Below are 19,618 nucleotides of genomic sequence, written 5' to 3' on the forward strand. Positions count from 1 at the left end.
TTTATTAGACTAATTTGCACACTTCAAATGGTATAGTAAACTATATTTAGGAATATGCGAGTTGCTTTCTTAATAACCAAAGCAGTGATTAAAGCACAGGACAGTTCAAATATGTTTAAATAACTAGTGTTGGTACCAATTTAATCACTCTGTATTCGATGCCTTGCGTGGAAAAGAAAACGCCACAAAATCTTTATCATTTTAGAGGCTTTTATTTTCGTATGAAAGCATTCAATTTGTTTGTTTGGTCTTTTCTGGACAGTAAAGTGATTCTCAGAAAACGTCTTCAGAATGCTCACCAGAATGAACATTAAATCACAAACTATGATGAAGCTACATTTGGTGTATATTTATTAGACACAAACATGACTGATTATCAAACTGTAATTAATAGTCTTCAAATCATGTGGCCCTGATGAACAATCATTCTCTATATTGAACGTTAATAAAAGTTCATATTCATGATTTGAATTGAATGTTTCTAAAAAAGAAAAAAAAAATCAGTTTCTAACACTTACCAGCTTTAACAAATCACTTGAATACAAAACAATATACTTTCCAACATCTTAGTGCCAGTCTGGCTGTTTCTTCTTTTCTGCGGAACATGACGACCTGAAAACACTTACCTTTAAGACTGTGGAGAGAAATCACTACAAGGCAACTACAGTGACACCAAACAAGTCCACAAATGAAGCCACACACACAGACACACTTATACAGGCTGATGAGACAAATGCTGAAAGTGAGATTTAGTTTGCTTATGCAAATTTAAGTATCAACAAATTAAATTAATGCATCAGCTGTATACACCCAAAGAGAATCAGTCAACCAAAACAATTAAAAGCAGAGATGTGTGCAGCTGTATTAGTTTTAAGAAATTCTTCAAGAGAATTGACATGGTGACATTTCCCTTGTTTGTTTGCATAGATGGGTGTGTCTACGAGATTTAAATGACTACATAATAAGAGCAAAAATACATCTCAGACAAATGAGAGTTTTAAGGCGGACTCAGACAACGACCAAAAAGTCCATTCAATAGCAACAGTGAGATTATTTTTGGGGATGGTCATGGAGCTTTGAACAAACATTATGGACAAAAATAATCTTAAATAAAGAAGAAAAAAGAAAAAGAAAAAATGGATTCTTCACTTAAAATACTGAGGTATCGATTTTGTTTTTTACGGTGAACATAATATCAGCCTAAGGTGATATTCCTTTGTTTTAAAGTACAATGGAAACAAACAGCAATATGTCACCTCATTAAACACTCATTTACTCAAATTTTAAACCCTATAAAACCAATATATTCTATTTTACAAACCTTGAATCACAATGTTTACAATAATCAAAACTTTAGGCATGAATACAAGTCTGGTGTAGTGCACCATTTTGAAATGCCTTACCTAACACACTGTATTTGAATAACCAGCTGTGCCATACCCTTTGTCAGGATTTAAGAAAAGTACAAACAAAAACAAGTCGATCGCATAGACTTAAAAAAAAATAATAAAAAAAATATTTGACTGCACGTTTTCACCGATGGAACAGATATTCTGAGATTGAGTCCCAATTCCAGTTAAGCTGTGACTTCAATAGTTGCACCAACAAACATTGATAAGTCGTACAAATTCATGGGATTTTACATTCACAAAACCGACAATTTGGTATGGAAATGGCCCTGCGATGACCGTTCAGTGAGGTTACACATGACTTAAACATCAGAAACCACGGTGAACATTGTTTTTTTGGGGGGCGGGTAAAGCTTTAACAGTGTGTTTTCCAGTCAAAAAATGTGCACGTACAAGTTGACCTCAACTTGTTCAAGGTTTCCACTAAAATATTTCCCATCCAGTCAGAGAACAATGGGCATTCTCAAAATTTCATTTACCATATAAAACACGTGTTTACAAAGAAAAACAAAAGGGTTAAAGAACCCAATAACACGTATAAGCCAAGACAAGTTTCAATATGAAAACCAGTTTGCATTCCAAAGCTTACATTTAACATAAATGAGCTAAATATATAGAGGAATTCACCAAATGCAGAGTGTACCTCAGTAAACATTTTTTATTACAACACCATCTAGTTTTTAATCAAAAGCAGAGACATTTACAAACATACTAACCATGGAAAGAATAAATGAGAATGAGAGAAGGATGGGAGAAAACATCAAACACGTACCCTATAAAAACTTATCTTTAAACCGAATGTACACAGTACAGCGAGCCAAGGAAAATTAAAAAAAACAAAAACAAAAAAACCAAAAAAAACTAGGATGTAATGTTTGCGTTTTCTATTTGGGAGTCGTGCGGGGCATTTTATTATTTATCTGCAAAAAAGCATCACACATACTCATCTTCATGTCAAATAAAACATTGTAAAAACAAAAGGGCCATTTGGAAAGTTTTTTTTTTTTTCTTTCATCTTTAGTTACCATGAGTATAGGTGTTTGGATAACATAGCCTTACACAAGTCTGGGTCCTCCATCCACTGCTCTTAGTCAGGCAGACAAGATGAAGAGACAAAGAAGGATGGGTGGACAAGGAGAGGAGAAGAGAGATGAAGGGGTGGAGGAAGAGGTGGTGGTTGTAAATCCTGTCCGGATATGCAGGGTGGAGAGGAGGCGGTGGTGGTGGTGGTGGTGCACTGAAAGCGTTTCCTCCTTTTCCTTCCATCCATCCTTGATCCACGTGAGCTGAAAGGTGTCAAAACGAAGGGTGGAGTTTGGTTTCGAGGCAGCCCAACAGTGAACACTCCCCATCCCCACCAGTAAACCTCTACACTACACATACATATACAGTGCACACCAGGGCTGGGTTCAATTCACCATCATAACTTGGAGTCTGGATATTGGAATTCATCCAAGTCCACTTAAAAAGGGGGCGTCTGGGGGATCAGATTTTTTTTTCTAGTTTACAGACCGAAAATGGTTTTCGGATTTTTAATTAAAAAAAAAAAAATTGTACAAACACATTTGTTACTCTTGTAATTCTCAGCTGATCATGTATTGCCCCCAACCCTTGCACAGACAGAAACATGTCATGCAAACTCCAACAGGAAATATCAGATGTAAAAATCTATCAGCATGGACACAGAAAACATTAAACACAACTCATCGGCTACTGAAATGTAGCTTCAGAACTGTTCATTCACAATATACATGTAGACAATCAATGGAAACGTATATAAGGCTATTCTCTTTGGACATACAAGAGTGAATTCAAAACTTACATTACATGCTGTAACACCATTGTCCTTGCTTTGGGATTATGAAATGTACTGGTTTTATCATTAATTAAAGCAATAATTGTTGTATAAATGTCCAAAATTGGTTCAGAAAGCTATGCTAGCGTCTCAAATTGGTTGGCAACTGATCAATAATAGATAAAATGTCATAACCTCTAATATTTGCTGAGTGTTGTGAGTACCAGCCAGAGTCAAACACTATGATTTTAACAGACAGTGCATGCAGCAATCATTGGCCCCCTTTACAAATGGCATTAAAATGCGTTGTCTGTGATCAGATTGCAATCGGATAGCGCCTGACCAAGTACAGGTGTAAATACACCTGAGGACGGATTGTTCTCCGACCTGTGAAGCCACTTTGGTGGCCGGGGACGCATTGTGACCGGATTGAACAGAAGTGTAAATGCGATACGTCTCCACTCCACCCACAACAACTACGTGAGCGGAGGAACCAGGTGTAAATGCATGTGGTAAAGTGCCATCTGATCAGTATCTGATCACAGAAAAGGCATTCTAATGCCAGGTGTAATGGGGGCCATTGGGCCTTAAGGTAACCAAGTAAAACAAATCAAAACACAAAGCTACACGTAGCACGCATCGGACTCAGTCACACAAGGTAATACTTTGCCACAAACTAGTGATGTGGTAGCCAAAAGTGGTCTTGTTTAAATGCCAATATAAAGTAAAAGCAGTAATGATGTAGTCTATTATGAAAGACAGCAGACTAAAAAGACAATCCCTTAATCATAATTAGAGCTGCAAATTACTTCAATACTATCAACAATTCACCACTGACCTGATGACATTATGGTTTAATTCGTGATCATTTTGAATCAAGAATATTGGGGCCCTAATAATACATTTATTTTGTAGCGTACAGACGTTAAAGAACTGGTATCGTCACTTCCTCCCCATAGGAATCAGATCAAATCAGTACATATGATTTTACATGATTCAAAGATGCAAATGAATATTGGGACTTTTTGTGTTTTTCTACATGGTGCATGTTTACAGACAAAAAACTGTTCATCCCACAATCAAAGTTTTCACACAGTCATAAAAGCTACATGGTACTTCTTGTTACGTAGGAGACGAGAACATATGTTACAAGGGGAACTGGAGCTGATCTTTCTAAATATGCCTTGTGATAAATCCGTTTATTACAAAATTTCAGTCAAACCAGGGCCAAGCAATTCAAACAGCCTGACATTTGGTACTTACCACAGGTGCACAAGGACAGTGTAGAAGCATCACCTTTGCCTCTATTGTGTACTATCAACTCCTGAGAAAAGCTTACAGACCTGATAAGTTTGGAAAAGTATGTATGTTTAGCAATTCTGCTTCCTTTGACAAAAAGCACATTATAATTGTCTTATTCTACACTTCAACTTAAGGCCATCTTTCAATGTCAGATTTAGTAAATCGACATAATTCCCAGACTCATTGGCAAAAATTATTACTGCTAATTTTAAACAAACTGTTTGGCCCTGGTTGGACATCAAACAAATTATCTGTTTTTTTATTTCAATAGAGCCATGATCCTGTTATGTCAGCCTAGTGGAAGCACTGTGTTCCACCACAACATGAACAGATTAAACAGTATCAAAACATATAACTGGACACAACAATGCCATACTACAATCAGGAATAAAAGCAGTAACTATCCTAATTTACATACTGTGTGATGTCAGACTGAACGCAAAGGCAGATTTCGGACATAATCATTCGGACAATGAACAAATTTGGCTTTTATATCATGTTACATACTGAATATTGCCCACTTCCTTTAGATCTCAACTTATTGAAATACAGTTTGGCATCTTTACATTACCAAATGTTATTTGGACTTGAACCCACTGGGGATCTCTTATAAATCAATGAATCTAAGATGTGTTTCTAAAGGAGAATGTAGAAGCTCCCATTGCACTGCTACTATTGGAACTGCAGAGGTCTATAAAATCTCAGCAGTGTTGAAAATGTGCAAATTATGCAAGTAAATAAACATTCGAACAATATTAGAAAAACACTTTGTCAAGAGGTTCCCAGTGGGCACAAGTCACTTCTCATGAAAAAAATCATCTTTGAGTTGAACAGAGGTGAGATTAACTGAGCTTGCATTGACAGCTAAAGGTTTACACAGCTCTACACAAGAACACATGACAGATTACTGAGACAGTCACGATGTCACATTGTTTTGGTACGAGTTTAGCCAACTTTCAATGTTCAGCAACTCCACAAGCAAAACCACCCCAGGTAATATTTCACAGGATTAGAGGAACTTAAAATAAACACTAATTTGCAAATACTGTATCAAACATACAGAACATACATTCCGCTCCATGGGTGCAACTTAAGACATTTAAGTGCCAAGAATGAAGCTTATTTTAAGTAAAATGAAATATTATTTGGGGTGATGCACAACTATACAGAGATGCTAAAGGTCCCATACACCCTATTACACTGTGCTCTACAAGGACTGGTTTACGCAACAACACATCTAAACGCGTGGCAGAGCGACACAAAACATTTCAATGTCAATATATCATCTGCTGTTCCAAAAATTTACAAAAGGTTATGTTTGTCAACCCACATGTGACACAATGGAAGAAAGCCTCTTCCCACAAATTATACAAAATATTTGTGTAACCCTAAAACCGAGAATCCACAAAAACACTAGCACAATTTGCCAAAAAAGCATTAACCTCAAATAGTATGACAGCAGCGCAGACGTTTTGTAAAAAGCTACAATTACAACTCATCTAAAAATCATCCAAAAAAGCCATCCATTATCCTACGAGCCAAAATATGAAGGCAAAGTAGCACTACGTAACTACGTAAATCATCAACCTCAATAAAAGTCACATGAAAGAAAAATATCAAAATGCTACAACTCATTAGTAAAATACAAAGTAACATACAATCAATGATTTTGTTGTATTAAGATTAAGAATTGTTTGGATTTTTCATGTACTGCATATATTTGACAATTTGACAGATCAAATTATGGTTCTTTTTAATTTAACTGTCTCATACAATGACATTATCAACAATGACCTGGATTAAGGTACAAAGGCTTGGACTTTGAAAGCAGTGATTTTACTAGCTTAATTACCCAATATGTGCATTAACTGCATCAGAATTGGGACATCACACTGACAGCAATGTTGTTGGAACACGATATGAAACAGGCATGAATATGTTTTACTTCACCTCAATGTCTGAATTTGAGGAATAATGGCTCAGAGGCAAGAAAAACTAAGCTACAAATAACTGAATTTTGCACAAAATGCCAAGATATATTAGTCATGCAAATACGGCATCATTACATTGTCAAATTATTTTGTATCCCAAACAAAATCAATTCACTTGTCAACATAGCATTGATATATTTTCAGCATTTAATCAAAATGAATAGCAAAATGTATACAACATTACTATAAACCAAACATTTACCATGTATAAATACAATCAGATGTACAGACCATACAAAACCCTGTATCACTACAAGATATTGTGCAAAATGAATGGGAAAGAGTGACATCTGAAACTAGCCAATCAGGCACCACTATTCAAAAGGACACTGACAAACCTTCTCAGGTCACAATACATTTGAATTAGCTGTAAATGTACATAATAAAAAAGCCACAGCAATAAATCTGATATTTATCCCAGGAAATTATTAAACCTTTGATTCACCGGCCATAGCTGCTGGTAAAATCCAAATTCAGATTATCTCCACTTTTTGTGAGCCAATCTTAGGTTTTCATTTTTGCAGAGGTGAGTTTGCCAAATGTCAAATGAAAAATAGCATCAGGTTAGTGCTGCGTTATGGCTTCACTGAGATCTTATATACATGTATTTTGTCATTTATTTAGCAGAATACATTAAGTGGCTACTGAATTTAATTATTAACCAGCCTTTGAGCCTGTAGGCTATAAAATAACAGGTCACTTTCAAGACACTGCCAGTGTTTTCTCCATTTTTTGGACAGTGGTTTAAAATAAAACTAACTGAAACTAAAGCACTTACCTGATACCTACCTGAGTGATAAAAGCTTCTCTCATTGTAGGTTGAGGCCTTAAACAGTCTGGCTTGACCGAGGTCCAAGACAAATACGGTCATGATACAGACAAGAACAGGGTTTATAACAAAGGAAAATTAAGTTTATACCAACCTTTACGTCCTCGCTTAGCGGTGTCTGTACTCCCTCTCCCTCTCTCTTTCGCGGTCTCTGTCCCGGTCTCTCTCGCGATGGCGGTCCCTCTCCCTGCTGCGTTCTCGGTAGTAGTCCTCGTGCCTGTCGCGGCTACGGGATTTGTGGCGTCGGCTCTTTTCTCTGGAGCGGCTGTGGTCACGTTCTCTGGAGCGCTCTCGCCTGGCAGAGACAAACGGGCATGTGTTTCAAGCATTCTAATACAAAATTGTATAGGAGCTACAGTTGTCAAAGCAGAACAGAAATCAGGGAAATATAAATTCAAGTGGTGAAAAAAGACCCATTACGACGTGTCTTTTTAGGATAATAAACATCATTAACATCACATTTAAGAATAAAGTCTTACCTGGAGGCAGAGCCATAGCTTTTTGATTCAATTCCATGGAGACAGTCCTGTAGGGAACTGATGAGGACCTTACAGCGGTCGTCTGCCGACACTTTAGACTGCTTTATCAGACTGATGGCGGTCACCAAGGTCTCTATGGCGCTTCCATAATCAGCTTGAGAGAGAACAAATGGTTGGATAAAAGTTTTAATATATGTTGGATTTCAAACTTTTGTGTTCCTGCTAATGTGCTGAAAGTAGAAAGTTGAATTCTTTGTACATGTATGCTTGTTACCTGCACTAGCATCAGACACAGCCCTGGATATGGCGCTGGAGGAGATGGCTCTGTTTCTGTTCATGATCTCCTCAAATTCTGCCTCGCTCAGAGGAGTCCGTGAGGCCTCCATCTCCCTAAAATCACCAAAAAAAAACACATGGTTCATGACAACTAATATATCACAGTCTAAAGTTCTCGTTCTTAATATATAACGGCAACATAATGCCATCACTTTTTCTTACCGGCCTCCAGGACCATAGTCTCCTCTCTCATATGGTGGTGGGCGTCCGTATGGGTCGTTTGGACCTGGGGGCCCTCTGCTGTCATTGGGGGGCATGTTGTTGTTGCCAGGTGGGGGAAAGAAAGCAGGATTGACATGTGGGGCTGGTGGCGGTCCACCTGGTGGTGGGCCTGGCATGTGTGGTGGTGGCGCCAAGGCCATGGGGGGTCCAATGGGACCTGGTGGACGTGGAGGGAACGGTCCTGGTGGTGGACCCTGTTGAGGGGGTGGGGGACCAGGGGGAGGGCCATAACCTGGTGGAGGGGGGCCTGGAGGCAAGGGTCCCATGGGTGGCTGACCAAATTGTCCAGGGAAGAGAACAGGAGGAGGAGGCCTGTCACCACGATTTGGAGGACCAGAGAGGGGAGGGGGGAGGCCCTGTCCAGGCGGTGGAGGTCCTGGAGGGCCGGGGGGTCCAGGTGGACCAGGAGGGGGGCGTGGGGGACCCTGCATGCCGCCTAAAACAGAACACAAGGCAGAAAAGCAGATGAAAATGATTATTTATGCTGCAGCAGAGACAACATCATCTTTGAGTACGGGGTAACAAGAGTTAAAAAAACAAAGAAAAAAAAGAAGTAATTCTACATATCTGCCCAACCAATTAGGCGACCATGCTCTAACTAACATGTTGAACTAGCCAATGTTTATTTTATGTATTCATTTTCATGTTTTTTAACCATGATAATGACAGACAGATTCAAAAGGAAGCCATAGCTACAGGGAACAACTGGGGAAAGACCAAAAATAAAGCTGAAAAACAAATTAGATGGCAACAAAACAGATGAGGACATACACTCAAAATAAATTGTTTTAAAATGCCAGTTTCTTCATTCAGCTTTGATTCGTAATACAGTTTTCTCATTGTCACACAATTTCCCATACATCTCTTGGAAAACTGCATTAAGGACCTGTGCTAAAACCTTTTGATATTGAGCCAACAACACATCCTTTGAGGATTTGAACCCAAATACAGAGGTTCATGCTGACAAAAAATTGCCAAAGACAGTGTGGAGATTATGAAGTACATAGTAGTGTGCGCTATGTCCTTACGTGTGCTGCTTAAAGATGAGCTCCATTACTGGTGTTTCACATTCACATCTAAATATTTTATCTGGCCTCGTTAAAGACCTACAGTTTTTGAGGGGAACTGTCCATATGGGGAATTGTATAGCTTTGATCAACTCAGCCGTCTTTACAACAACTTCACATTTCAATGGCACAACTTCTTCCAATATAAATATTAGGCTCGGACAAAAAGGTGGTCGGTCAAATCAATCCATGAGATCAACTGAGGTGTTTCACCTCTGCCACGCCAGCTCCCGTTCCTGCCCCCCGGCGGGAAGGGATTGAAATTCATATCCATCAGAGGACCATCTTGGTGCCTAATCAGATCTGGTGTCATCCCCGAGCCTAATGGGGAAGAAAGCAAACCAATCACAACTCTATCCGTTATAAACTTCAGCCAATCAACTGAAGGCAGCCCAACAGCATGGGCACCAGCCACTAAGCAAGTAAAAGTGTAAGGCAGTTAATGCAGTTTTGAAGGCGAAAGCTGGTAGTTTGCCAAGTAAAATCTGCAAGCAAATTGCTCGTCAAGGAATGGTGCTGGAAAATGTCAGTGAGCAGAAACACTGTAGCTAGGAGGGATTTTTTTATTTTATTTGTTCAACTCAAAGTGAAGAGGGATAACAACAACAAACTAGATAGGGAGAGATGCATGCAAAGACATCGCTTTGCCAAAAGGCTTTAAAAGGAGAACGTTCTTTAATTTGGATCGCACACTACAGCAGACTCATCTTGGTTTTTACTAAGAAAGAGCAGATAAGCAAAGCCTGGCCTGTGCTTTTTCAAGGCACTGTAATGATTTCATTATTTTTACACTGATAGATATAGCATCATCACATAAATGGCGTAAACAAAAAAAATCCAGAGCATGACAGACACAACTTATGAACACTTTATGACATGAATTTCACCCCTGAGGCTATATTTTTTTATAGTATTTATGTATCGTATCCAAATAAAAAAAAAACAACTGCTGAGTTTTCACAACCTAGCAGACTGGATCAGGATATGAGTCTTGGATTCACCTTTTTATGATATCAAAATCTAACATTCAACAAGGTCCTATAGCGCTATATAAGCTATATAAAAAATTATGGCACATATGGGTGTCCCCAAACTAACCAGGAAAGTGTGGCGGTGGTCCTCCCGGTCCAACAGGACCAGGGAAGCGGTCTCCTCCAGGAGCGGATGGTCCAGGGAATCTGCCCCTGCCTCGGCTACCCATAGGGAAGCCACCACGAAGGCCTGCACCAGGGGGACCCGCTTTACCCTCACCAGACATCTGACCCGTTTGAGTGCCTGTGAAATGACAATACTCACCTTTAGCACATCATATTTGAGAAATATGTGTGCTGTGAGCGCACTAACAAACATAGTCAAACACTTTGATTTGAAATTCTTGAAAGGTGCAGTCCCACTCACTTTTGCGTGACTGCATCTCAAACTGGCTGAGTGACTGTTTGTTGCATGGCGTGACGATGGGATTTTGACCATGGAGCTCCCTCTTTGAGAGGAGATCCATTAACTTCCTGGACGATGCCTCTGAGCCCACACACACCAGGGCAAACCTGAGAAACAAATACAGGTCATAAGCTATCACCTCTGCACTCAAACTATTTTACCAATAGTTTAATTTGTTTTTTGTAATTAACTTATAACAGACTTGATATAGAAAAATCACCACATACAATTTCCAAATCTACAGACTACTACAGACAATTCTGCACTGCATCATATATTGCAATTATCTGATTTAAAGTGACATTTCTTCCATCTGACAAGATAATTTATATATTAATCGGTTGCAAGATATTATTATCTATAACTTAGTGCAATCATAATGCATAAAATAAACTCACCCCTTTGACTGGCCATTGGCTCTGTTTTCAAAAAACTTGATCTCTATCACATCAGAAATTCCTATCACTTGGATGGCTTCTGTCAAGTCCTCATCTGTTGTCCACTGCATTAGAGAAGACAACAAGATTAGTAAATCCATAGCGATTTGCTTCATTTGATATATTTATGTCAATTGATTGTGAACTTTACCCACCCATGTGAGGTTTCCTATGTAAAGGGCGATCCTTTTTCCTGTGTAGGTGTACACCACATTGGGTGGGGCGCTCTTTCCTCCCTCTGAACCACCCGGTGCAGGCAACGCATCCAGGTAATCACGGTCCTCTGGAGCATCGCCATTATTGGCCGATGGTGAGATTACATCATCATAAAGGTCGATCTGCTCGTGAACCGGATAGTCGCTTTCCTGTTAAGCACGACAGAAAAAGTGGTCAGACACTTAGACCATGGTAATATTTTAACAGAAACAAAAACAGGGAGGAACAGATAAATCATTGCAGTTTACACCTTTACTAACATGACTTATTACATGGCTTAGTTCATTACTCGACTCTGGTCAATAGCAACATTGAGCTGTCTGTTATTTCTGTTTTACAGACCTTTGTATAACTTGTAACTTGTCAGAGACATCATAGCCATAATGGAAGATCTCCCTCATATTACCTTAAATGTATGTAGTGTAACATAAAGGCCATAGTCAAGAGGCACAGAGCAAATTTGTAGTGATATAATCCACATTTTTCATCCTTGTCTGTGGCGTTTCTCTTTTACTCCTACCCAGCACCTCCATCCATGACATCCTTTGCCCAACATAAGCACTATCCCTCCTCTGCATGTGAACAAACCATCCCAACCATGGCTATCTTACCTTATGTCCAAACTGTTCATCTGATTATTAACAACTAAAGTCATCTAAAAAGGTGTAGATGGTAGAAGGTAGCACACAAAATTTTGTACCAAAGTAGGCATAATTAAACCAGTATGCACTGAGATTTGAGTTGATCCAACATAATATCTGTGCATTTTTGTACCTCTGTGATATAAAAACAAAACCGTTCACATCTTTGTGATTGTGACTTTATTAAATGACAATGGTGCTATTTGTCCCACACTGTTACAGTGTGTTTTGCTGAAAAAGCCACTAAAGATGGTAGGTTTGGAGCACATAACCATTGTTAGTATACCCATTCATTTTTATTCAAATTTTTTCACAAAATACGATGTGTTAATAATTATTGAGGGGAAAATACCGAAACATATTGCATTAATTGCGTGGATATAAAAGTAAAGAAATTCCATTTTGCATTATCGATTGTACTTATTAACCAGTGACCCAGTTAATAGTGTCACAGGCTAGTAACATGAAAATAACAAGGTTTGTCAATATAAATTTGCGTTTCGTCATGAGGTTGTATCGCCATTAGCCAAACAAATAGCAGTCTAGGTAAAAGAGATGTGAAATTAGTGAAGGGGCGTGTATGAAAAGAAAAAAACAGCAAGCGAACGAGCAGACTATTACTACCTGCTAACGACTCACACATGCGGGAAAAAACGCTCCATCGCAACGAAACACCATACGAACATGTAACAATTAAGTAAATTTCAACCTAAGATGCGTCTATATGATTTGGCGTTACGAGAATTTAGAAACATAAATACATACATAGAGACGCAGCAAGTGGCTAACTCTAAGCTAATTTAGCGATCTGTGTTTGTTTCTCGCCGCCACCACGGGCGGCCATGCTGAGGCCCGACACCGAGGAAGACGGAGAAACAATGGAGGCGGCTATTTTGGCATGTACGCGCAGATATTGACGATTTAAACACAATGTGCATTCAAATCTACGAAACACCGCGCGACGCTTCAAATGCAGACAACTGCATAAATTCGAGTTTTTAGCCATTAGTGATAGCTGACGCTGCGTGTTTGCATCATGGGTAAACGGGGCCTGTAGGCGTTTGGTCTACCATACACGACATTCTTCGAACATACAATTTAAAAGAACGTGTTACACGGATGTACAGAAACGAACAACATTGACAGAAATTTGTTCAGGGTGAGCCAATACCTGGTTGAATTCCTCCTCTACGTCGGCGTAGATATCGATGTGATCCACACCGTCCGCCATTTTCCTCTGACCCACCGTCTCTCCGCTCGGCGGTGCAGCGCGGCCACAAACAATGAGCCAGAGAGGGACAACGAGCGCCCTCTGCTGGTCAACAACACTCATTTGGAGTGGCCAGTCGCGGCCCCCTGATGGACATTGAATGTATTACATGTGGACAAGGCCATTTAGTTATACATTTATATCCTGGATATAATATCTAATATAAGATTAATTATAATATATGATTATTAAATTATTATTATTATTATCATTATTATTCTTATTATTATAGTATACTACTACATGTGTGCTTAACAATTGTATTAGACCATCTGCCATGAAAAGGAGAAAACATAAATACGTTTCAAAAGTTTAAAGCTAAGAATGTTACTGTTATTTATTCGGCAAATAACAAACTTAATTAGACTTTTTATACACAAATTATAGAAGCCAGAAGTTAATCAAGCATAACATTCAACCACTTAAACTAATTTTTCTTTTCAGGAAAGCAAGTAAATAAGTATAATTTGACATCTTAATCAAGAAATAATAATGTACTTTACAATATTTTTTGGGATACTTTGTGAAACAGCACATTTGAAAATTCATGGATAATAACAATTATATATACACCTATAGATTGTCTGTTTAGAGTATTGGGGCTAATACTATAAGATTTTAATTAACCTCTAACAGTGTCAAGTACTGTATGCTAGAAGTGGTTTCTTCATTATAATAAAATAAGGAATTCTTAAATCATTTTCAATTTTCAAGCTACATCTTTTTAAACCTCTTTTTTTACCTTAATGATGTAAATCTGAAGCCATAAAAGGTTTGACTGTATTTGGCATTTATAGACGGATTCAATTATGTATTAAAAGTATCCAAGCACCCCAAAACAAATAACTCCTCTTTCTTTGATTTGAGATAATAGCACAAGTCTCTTCTTGTCTTGAAAGAAGGTATACAAAAAGCAAACAACTGGGATATTTCATTTATTCTGTTCAAAACATGGCTTCAGTCAATCATCACACAATGTGGACATATCAACCACACGAGAGTATGGAATTACACACAAACACATAAAATACAAAACAAAAGAGCTGTTGTCATAATCCCAGAATCCCTGCACTCACAATATGTTTTTGAGTCTATAACTTTAAGATGCAAATCTGAGGCAATTTCGTGGACAAAATGAGTTCAACTTGAAGACATGCGTCGTAAGATGATGAAAAAATATTACAGAAAAAGCTACAGGGACGCTCGCAAAATACAATTCTATGAAACGAAAGACACAGACAGATGTGTACAAAAGTACCCTGTGCATTTGAAGCGTAAGTAGCAGATGCAGATGTTTTTACTCCTGAAAACTATCATTTTGTAAAATTGCAGACGATCCTTCATATTGAACACATGCAGATTGACACCATATATGTGCAATTGTTTTAACACTCCCCCACCATACATACACATAAAAAAACAACAGAAGCAATTTGAACTTAATTCCACTAATATGTTGTCCATGCTGGTTGTAGACTGACACATTTATGCAGGAGTCCAGGTTTCCAACAGTATGTACACATTTAACACAGAGAAAGACACAGATGATGAAGACAGAAAGGCAGACAGACATATTTTGAAGAAACTAATATTGTTGTTGTCATTGTTTCGTGGTTAGCACTCTTGCCATTGCAGCAACAAGACCCGGTTTCCCAACCTTTCTGCACTGGACACACTAAATTGACTGTAGATATGTAGTGGACTGGCGACCTGTCCAGGGTGTACCTCGCCTTTTGCCCTATGTCAGCTTGGATTGGCAACCCTCATGTGGAGGACAAAGCAGAAGAAAATGAGTGAGTTCCCCAAGGAGCTGATGAACATTTTTGTATCAATCTAATCTTGTTTTTTCCACAATGTGACCACTTTCTAGGCACTGAGCTATAAACCTTATCCTTTAAAATTGTAAACAACCATGTGAAAACGTGGTTCCACAACATCGCTTTCTCCTCATATATCTGTAGCCCTTGTCTCTGTATCTATTATACACATTTTTATTTACAAAAATAAATTCAGTAAATAAAGCAGTTGGGGTGATAAATGTTGGATGTGGGCAGTCTGGAGGTGCGCATGCTTGCAGCTGCATATATAATATGCATGCGTATCTGCAACACACAAGTCAGTGTGATGTGGGAAATGAGAGATGTATTTTTCCCCCTGGGATGTTGTTATGCTGCTGTGACTCATAATCCTCTTTTTTTCAAAGCCCGTCATAGTCACCACCTGCATCTCTTCAGCCCCTTTCATTTTGATGCAAAGTGGCACGTGAGAAAGTAACTAATGGAAAAAACGCCCATCCACTTGCTTGCTTTGCAGTTTTCCGATTGTTTCAGATAAAAGGGTTTCCCGGGAATTAGCTCCAAATTCTCATAAATTTCCTCAAATGTCCACTGGGAGAGACCAGACGAGACATGTGGCCGCCAAGAGCAACTTGTCCAGAGTTAGGTACAGATTTAAAAGATGCACTTGAGGTGTCACGGGTCCAAGCACATTTCTTGAGTTATTAAAATCTCCTTCTTTGTATGACAACGGATGAAGATGTCCAGCATCAAGAGACAATAGCTGAGAAGGAAAGACTGATAAAGAAGAGCGAGACTGAGAGAGATATGAAAGACGCCCGTCCACAGTCATAGGCGTTCTCCTGCGCAAAAAGAGAAAATACTTCACTTTGAGTTTTTCTACATGGTTCAGTCTGACAAGGAGATCAGTCAAACATTTGAATGTTATGTACACGATGCGCACTGATTACAGCGTGCATTTCCAGAATGAGTGGACCAATGAGGAGCTGACCTGTGGGTGGTAGGCGTGGCAGGACTCAGGTCGCCTGCGAATCTTCTGCGACCTCATTCTGTCACACTTTACTGATGCGTTATGTGCAACGGGGGTTAGGGAGCAACAAGAACAGCAGCAGAGGTGTCTAATGCATTGTAATTCAAACACCGATACACAAACAAATCCACTGTACAATACTTTTTTTCACAAAGGTACATAAATTCATTGAAAATCAATTGAATTTGATTTTTGCATGCACTACTAACATGATGTATTATCCATTAGCTGAAGGAAATACCTAAAACAAATGAACACAAAAGGATATATTTGACTTCCTTGGGCTCCATGGTGATCGGCCCGTACTGTCTGGAACAGTCACAGTCTGCCTGAACCACCAGCATGAGTAGGTTGCTCTCTGGTATCTGTTGCACCACAAACATCCTAGAACAGGAAGAGATTCACTTAAAAAAAATGTGCACACAAACAAAAACATACAAAGAAATCGTCCTATGTCGTAGCACATCAATATATTTCCCTGTATTGAGCAGTGGCTGTATGTGTTGTTGTCCTTCTTCTGGCCTCATGAGGGCGCTCATGCACAACCTATGATGACAAACCTGGTGAAGTAACACGCTCACCACGTTTCTGCCTCTGCAGACATAAACACAAACCCCTTACCCTCTGTTTGCCTCTCGCTAACGTCCCTGAATATTGTCTCTCAGCTTTCCAGTCAGTCTCTCTCTCCTCCATATGCTTCTCGGTCTTTCTATAACCTCATGCAGCATGATCTAATTCTGATTCCATCCTCTTGAAACCCTTGCTTAAACAGACACTTTTCTCAGTATGCAGAGTGGAGCAAAGCTGTAGCAAATGGAATTATGGAGGGACAATTTAATATGGTGTGTTTGTGTGCTTACTTCTGGCATCGTCCACACTTAATAATGCTGTTGGTCTCTTTGACTGACGGCTCATGAACGAAGCTGGGGTACTCGGTGTCACACGGCTGTAAGATGTCCCCCTTTTTCTTATGAGCTGAGGCTAACAGAGAGACAAAGACAAGGGAATATGAATGTGAATTTGTGTGTTTGACGGTGTGACTGACAATGATGATTAAGGTGTCTGTGTACAGATCAAATAATTCGTCTGAAGCTGAAAGAAGGTTTCACGTCTGCTTGTGATTACCTCAGCTGCTTCGGCAAAATTGTATGCTTTGTTCTTGTTTTGGAAAATGTGCTTGCATTGGAAATTGGACATAAGTTGATTTTGTTTGAAGTATGCTTCAAACTAAATCACAAAACACTCTCCTCTGCTCACATCTTAATGGAAATCTTTGATATTTCAAGTGGTGACTCAACAAATAATAGCACACGATACTGCTGGAAATACTTTTTTTTACAGAAGTGGAAGAAACCAGTGGAATCCCAAATCTTAATCAGGATCTGGACTTTACTGGGTCGTCTCCATGGACAAAAGGGAGGACACTTATTATAAAGCAGGCCTGTTTGTAAAACCTGTTGAGACATTGTCTATTATTTAACCAAGTTGTTGCATTGTTTTTGTTGTCCTTCTCCCTTTATCCCCTTCTTCTTTTCTTTTGGACCAGTCTTGTTTTGTTTTGTGTGTTTATCTCATCAAACACTTTACCACACACACAAAAATCCAAAAATCCAAAACATATTTATTTAACCCGGGTCCATCTTGAAAGTGAGATACTCACACACGCTGAAAGACGGCTTTGCTGAATGGAGGGACGATGAGGATGACGATGATGAGCAGATGATTGACAGGCGGAGAAATGGTTTGGGTGAATAGGAGATTGATGGAGAGACAGAAGCAGATGAGAGTTGAGGGGATCATTGGTCACAATGGTATAATTAGTCCATGGCTGCAGACTGATGATCAATGTCGCATGCAGAGACTACAGGTGGTGTATAATGACGCTCTGAGAATCTTACTGAAAAGGGCCTTGATGGTGTAGTGCCAAAAATCATGTGTCAGTCACTGACATCATTTGTTAACAGCTGTGACCCAACTGTGGAGACACTGGTACAAATTCCTCCTTTCAAGAGTATAGGGCTCTCTATCTTACACCTGACACAAAACGTCGCACAGTACAGCAAAACATTTTGTTGCTAGTTTTCATTTTTATGCCCAGTGTCTGTTTTGTAGCTAAAATGGCACTGGACACTTTTGATCAAGGGGTGTCAAACTCAAAAGGCATGGGGGCCAATGAGCGTCGAGTCTGGTCAAGAGAAACAAAATGTGGGGAAAAATAGAGTTTGGTAGCGGATGAGCTAAAAATGATAACACAATATTCCAATCACGATATCGCAGTGAAGATATTTGTGATGGTATTTCACAGAAATGTCAAAGTAAAAGTGCTTGCTTTGATATGGAATGATGTATACATCACAGTAAAAACATATCAACGGTGCAAAATAGAGCTGCTGGTTTTTAATATATGTCAGAAAAAAATATTAAAACTGATATTAAAACACCATACAATAAAGTCTGACTTTAATAGAATGGTGCAAACAGTTTAAACATGTCTAATAGTAAACTGACACAACATGTATTACTGTTAATGTAACAATGACGATGAAAATGAAATGTTTTTTTGGAATTGAAATGTTAAAGAAGTCACACAGATATATTACATTACATTATATGTTATATTATATTATATTACATTATATAGATAGTATCTCTATTACAGTATATAAAACTAGGTGAAGACAATTGATGAAACATAAACGATTGCCCACACATTTGTAATTAGGATGCATGGCAAATCCACATTATTGGTTTTTTTTATCTCCCTGTGAGCTCACCATCAGCAAAATGCTCTGTGTGCCAGAAGCCACAGATATTAAACTCCAGGAGAAACCTTGCGAGGAAGAGAGAGAAGAGGAGAGTGGACAAAGAGAGGAGAGTCAATTAGGCAGCCTTCATTATAGACCAAAGCAAATTGCAGGCAGCTTTCACAAACTGGGCCAGAACCCAAAGTTGTACCATGGGAATATTAAAATGGGTCCCTAAGTTATTCAGCAGTAATTGGAAGCTTTGTCTTAACTCGATAACTACCCTGTTGTTTTTAATGGAGGTGCTGTTTGAAGATGCACCACGTGAGTTCAGCCTCAGCAAGTCACAACAGCAAAAACTGAAGTTGTTCTTCTAAATGAATATGAGGCCCCCACATGAACTTCCTGTTTCCCAATAATACTAAATAACTTATCCTAAGTTTCAAACCTGTAAAAACGCATTAGACTACTGACCAGTGTTTTTTTTTTGCTTAGCTCTACATGTTTTTGTGTGTTTCCCTGTTTCCCAAATACAGCAACTACATGCACTACTTTCTAGAGATTAAACTTTAATCCGCTGTACTTAATGTTTCAATTTGGGGCAGCCATCTCTGGTT

The 19,618-nt window shown here is 38.9% G+C and overlaps 2 protein-coding genes across 13 annotated transcripts in view; both read right to left on the reverse strand.

The window, feature by feature from the left end:
• Positions 1–199: 199 nt before the first annotated feature.
• On the reverse strand, positions 200–13,452 carry cpsf6 (cleavage and polyadenylation specific factor 6). 4 transcript variants are annotated; one of them, XM_044022313.1, is made up of 11 exons: positions 13,333–13,452; positions 11,460–11,669; positions 11,266–11,369; positions 10,829–10,974; positions 10,529–10,705; positions 9,644–9,751; positions 8,304–8,799; positions 8,065–8,195; positions 7,806–7,959; positions 7,421–7,621; positions 200–7,333 (listed from the first exon to the last, which is right to left on the reverse strand). In XM_044022313.1, exons 1-10 carry the CDS (start codon positions 13,390–13,392, stop codon positions 7,435–7,437), a joined length of 1,773 nt encoding a protein of 590 aa, XP_043878248.1. In that variant the 5' UTR covers positions 13,393–13,452; the 3' UTR covers positions 200–7,333; positions 7,421–7,434. The 4 variants fall into 4 exon arrangements, with proteins under 4 accessions (XP_043878248.1, XP_043878246.1, XP_043878250.1 ...); XM_044022311.1 differs by having other exon boundaries at positions 10,529–10,726; XM_044022315.1 differs by having other exon boundaries at positions 8,080–8,195; positions 13,333–13,451.
• Positions 13,453–15,170: 1,718 nt separating this feature from the next.
• The window catches only part of cacna2d4a (calcium channel, voltage-dependent, alpha 2/delta subunit 4a), a 71,446-nt gene continuing 66,998 nt past the window's right edge, over positions 15,171–19,618 (reverse strand). For 7 of the 9 annotated variants that reach the window (XM_044022304.1, XM_044022302.1, XM_044022309.1 and 4 more), the window contains 6 exons: positions 19,032–19,087; positions 17,918–17,938; positions 17,118–17,238; positions 16,526–16,641; positions 16,219–16,301; positions 15,171–16,069 (listed from right to left, as the gene is read on the reverse strand). In XM_044022304.1, the coding sequence (XP_043878239.1) occupies positions 15,977–16,069; positions 16,219–16,301; positions 16,526–16,641; positions 17,118–17,238; positions 17,918–17,938; positions 19,032–19,087 (490 nt within the window). In that variant the 3' untranslated portion in view covers positions 15,171–15,976. The remainder of the gene's footprint in view (positions 16,070–16,218; positions 16,302–16,525; positions 16,642–17,117; positions 17,239–17,917; positions 17,939–19,031; positions 19,088–19,618) is intronic. The other 2 variants (XM_044022308.1, XM_044022307.1) reach the window with 1 other exon arrangement.

The sequence above is a fragment of the Solea senegalensis genome, linkage group LG3 (assembly GCF_019176455.1).
Source record: "Solea senegalensis isolate Sse05_10M linkage group LG3, IFAPA_SoseM_1, whole genome shotgun sequence".
NCBI classification, from domain to species: domain Eukaryota; kingdom Metazoa; phylum Chordata; class Actinopteri; order Pleuronectiformes; family Soleidae; genus Solea; species Solea senegalensis.

What these genes read in the sequence shown, in the direction of transcription:
- cpsf6 (XM_044022311.1), bottom strand. Translation starts at nt 13,392, where the DNA reads ATGGCGGACGGTGTGGATCACATCGATATCTACGCCGACGTAGAGGAG. An exon ending in TAGAGGAGGAATTCAACCAG is followed by an intron (nt 11,670 to 13,332) that starts GTATTGGCTCAC and finishes CGTGCTTAACAG; the next exon opens with GAAAGCGACTATCCGGTTCA. An exon ending in AGCTATGGCTCTGCCTCCAG is followed by an intron (nt 7,622 to 7,805) that starts GTAAGACTTTAT and finishes TGTCTCTGCCAG; the next exon opens with GCGAGAGCGCTCCAGAGAAC.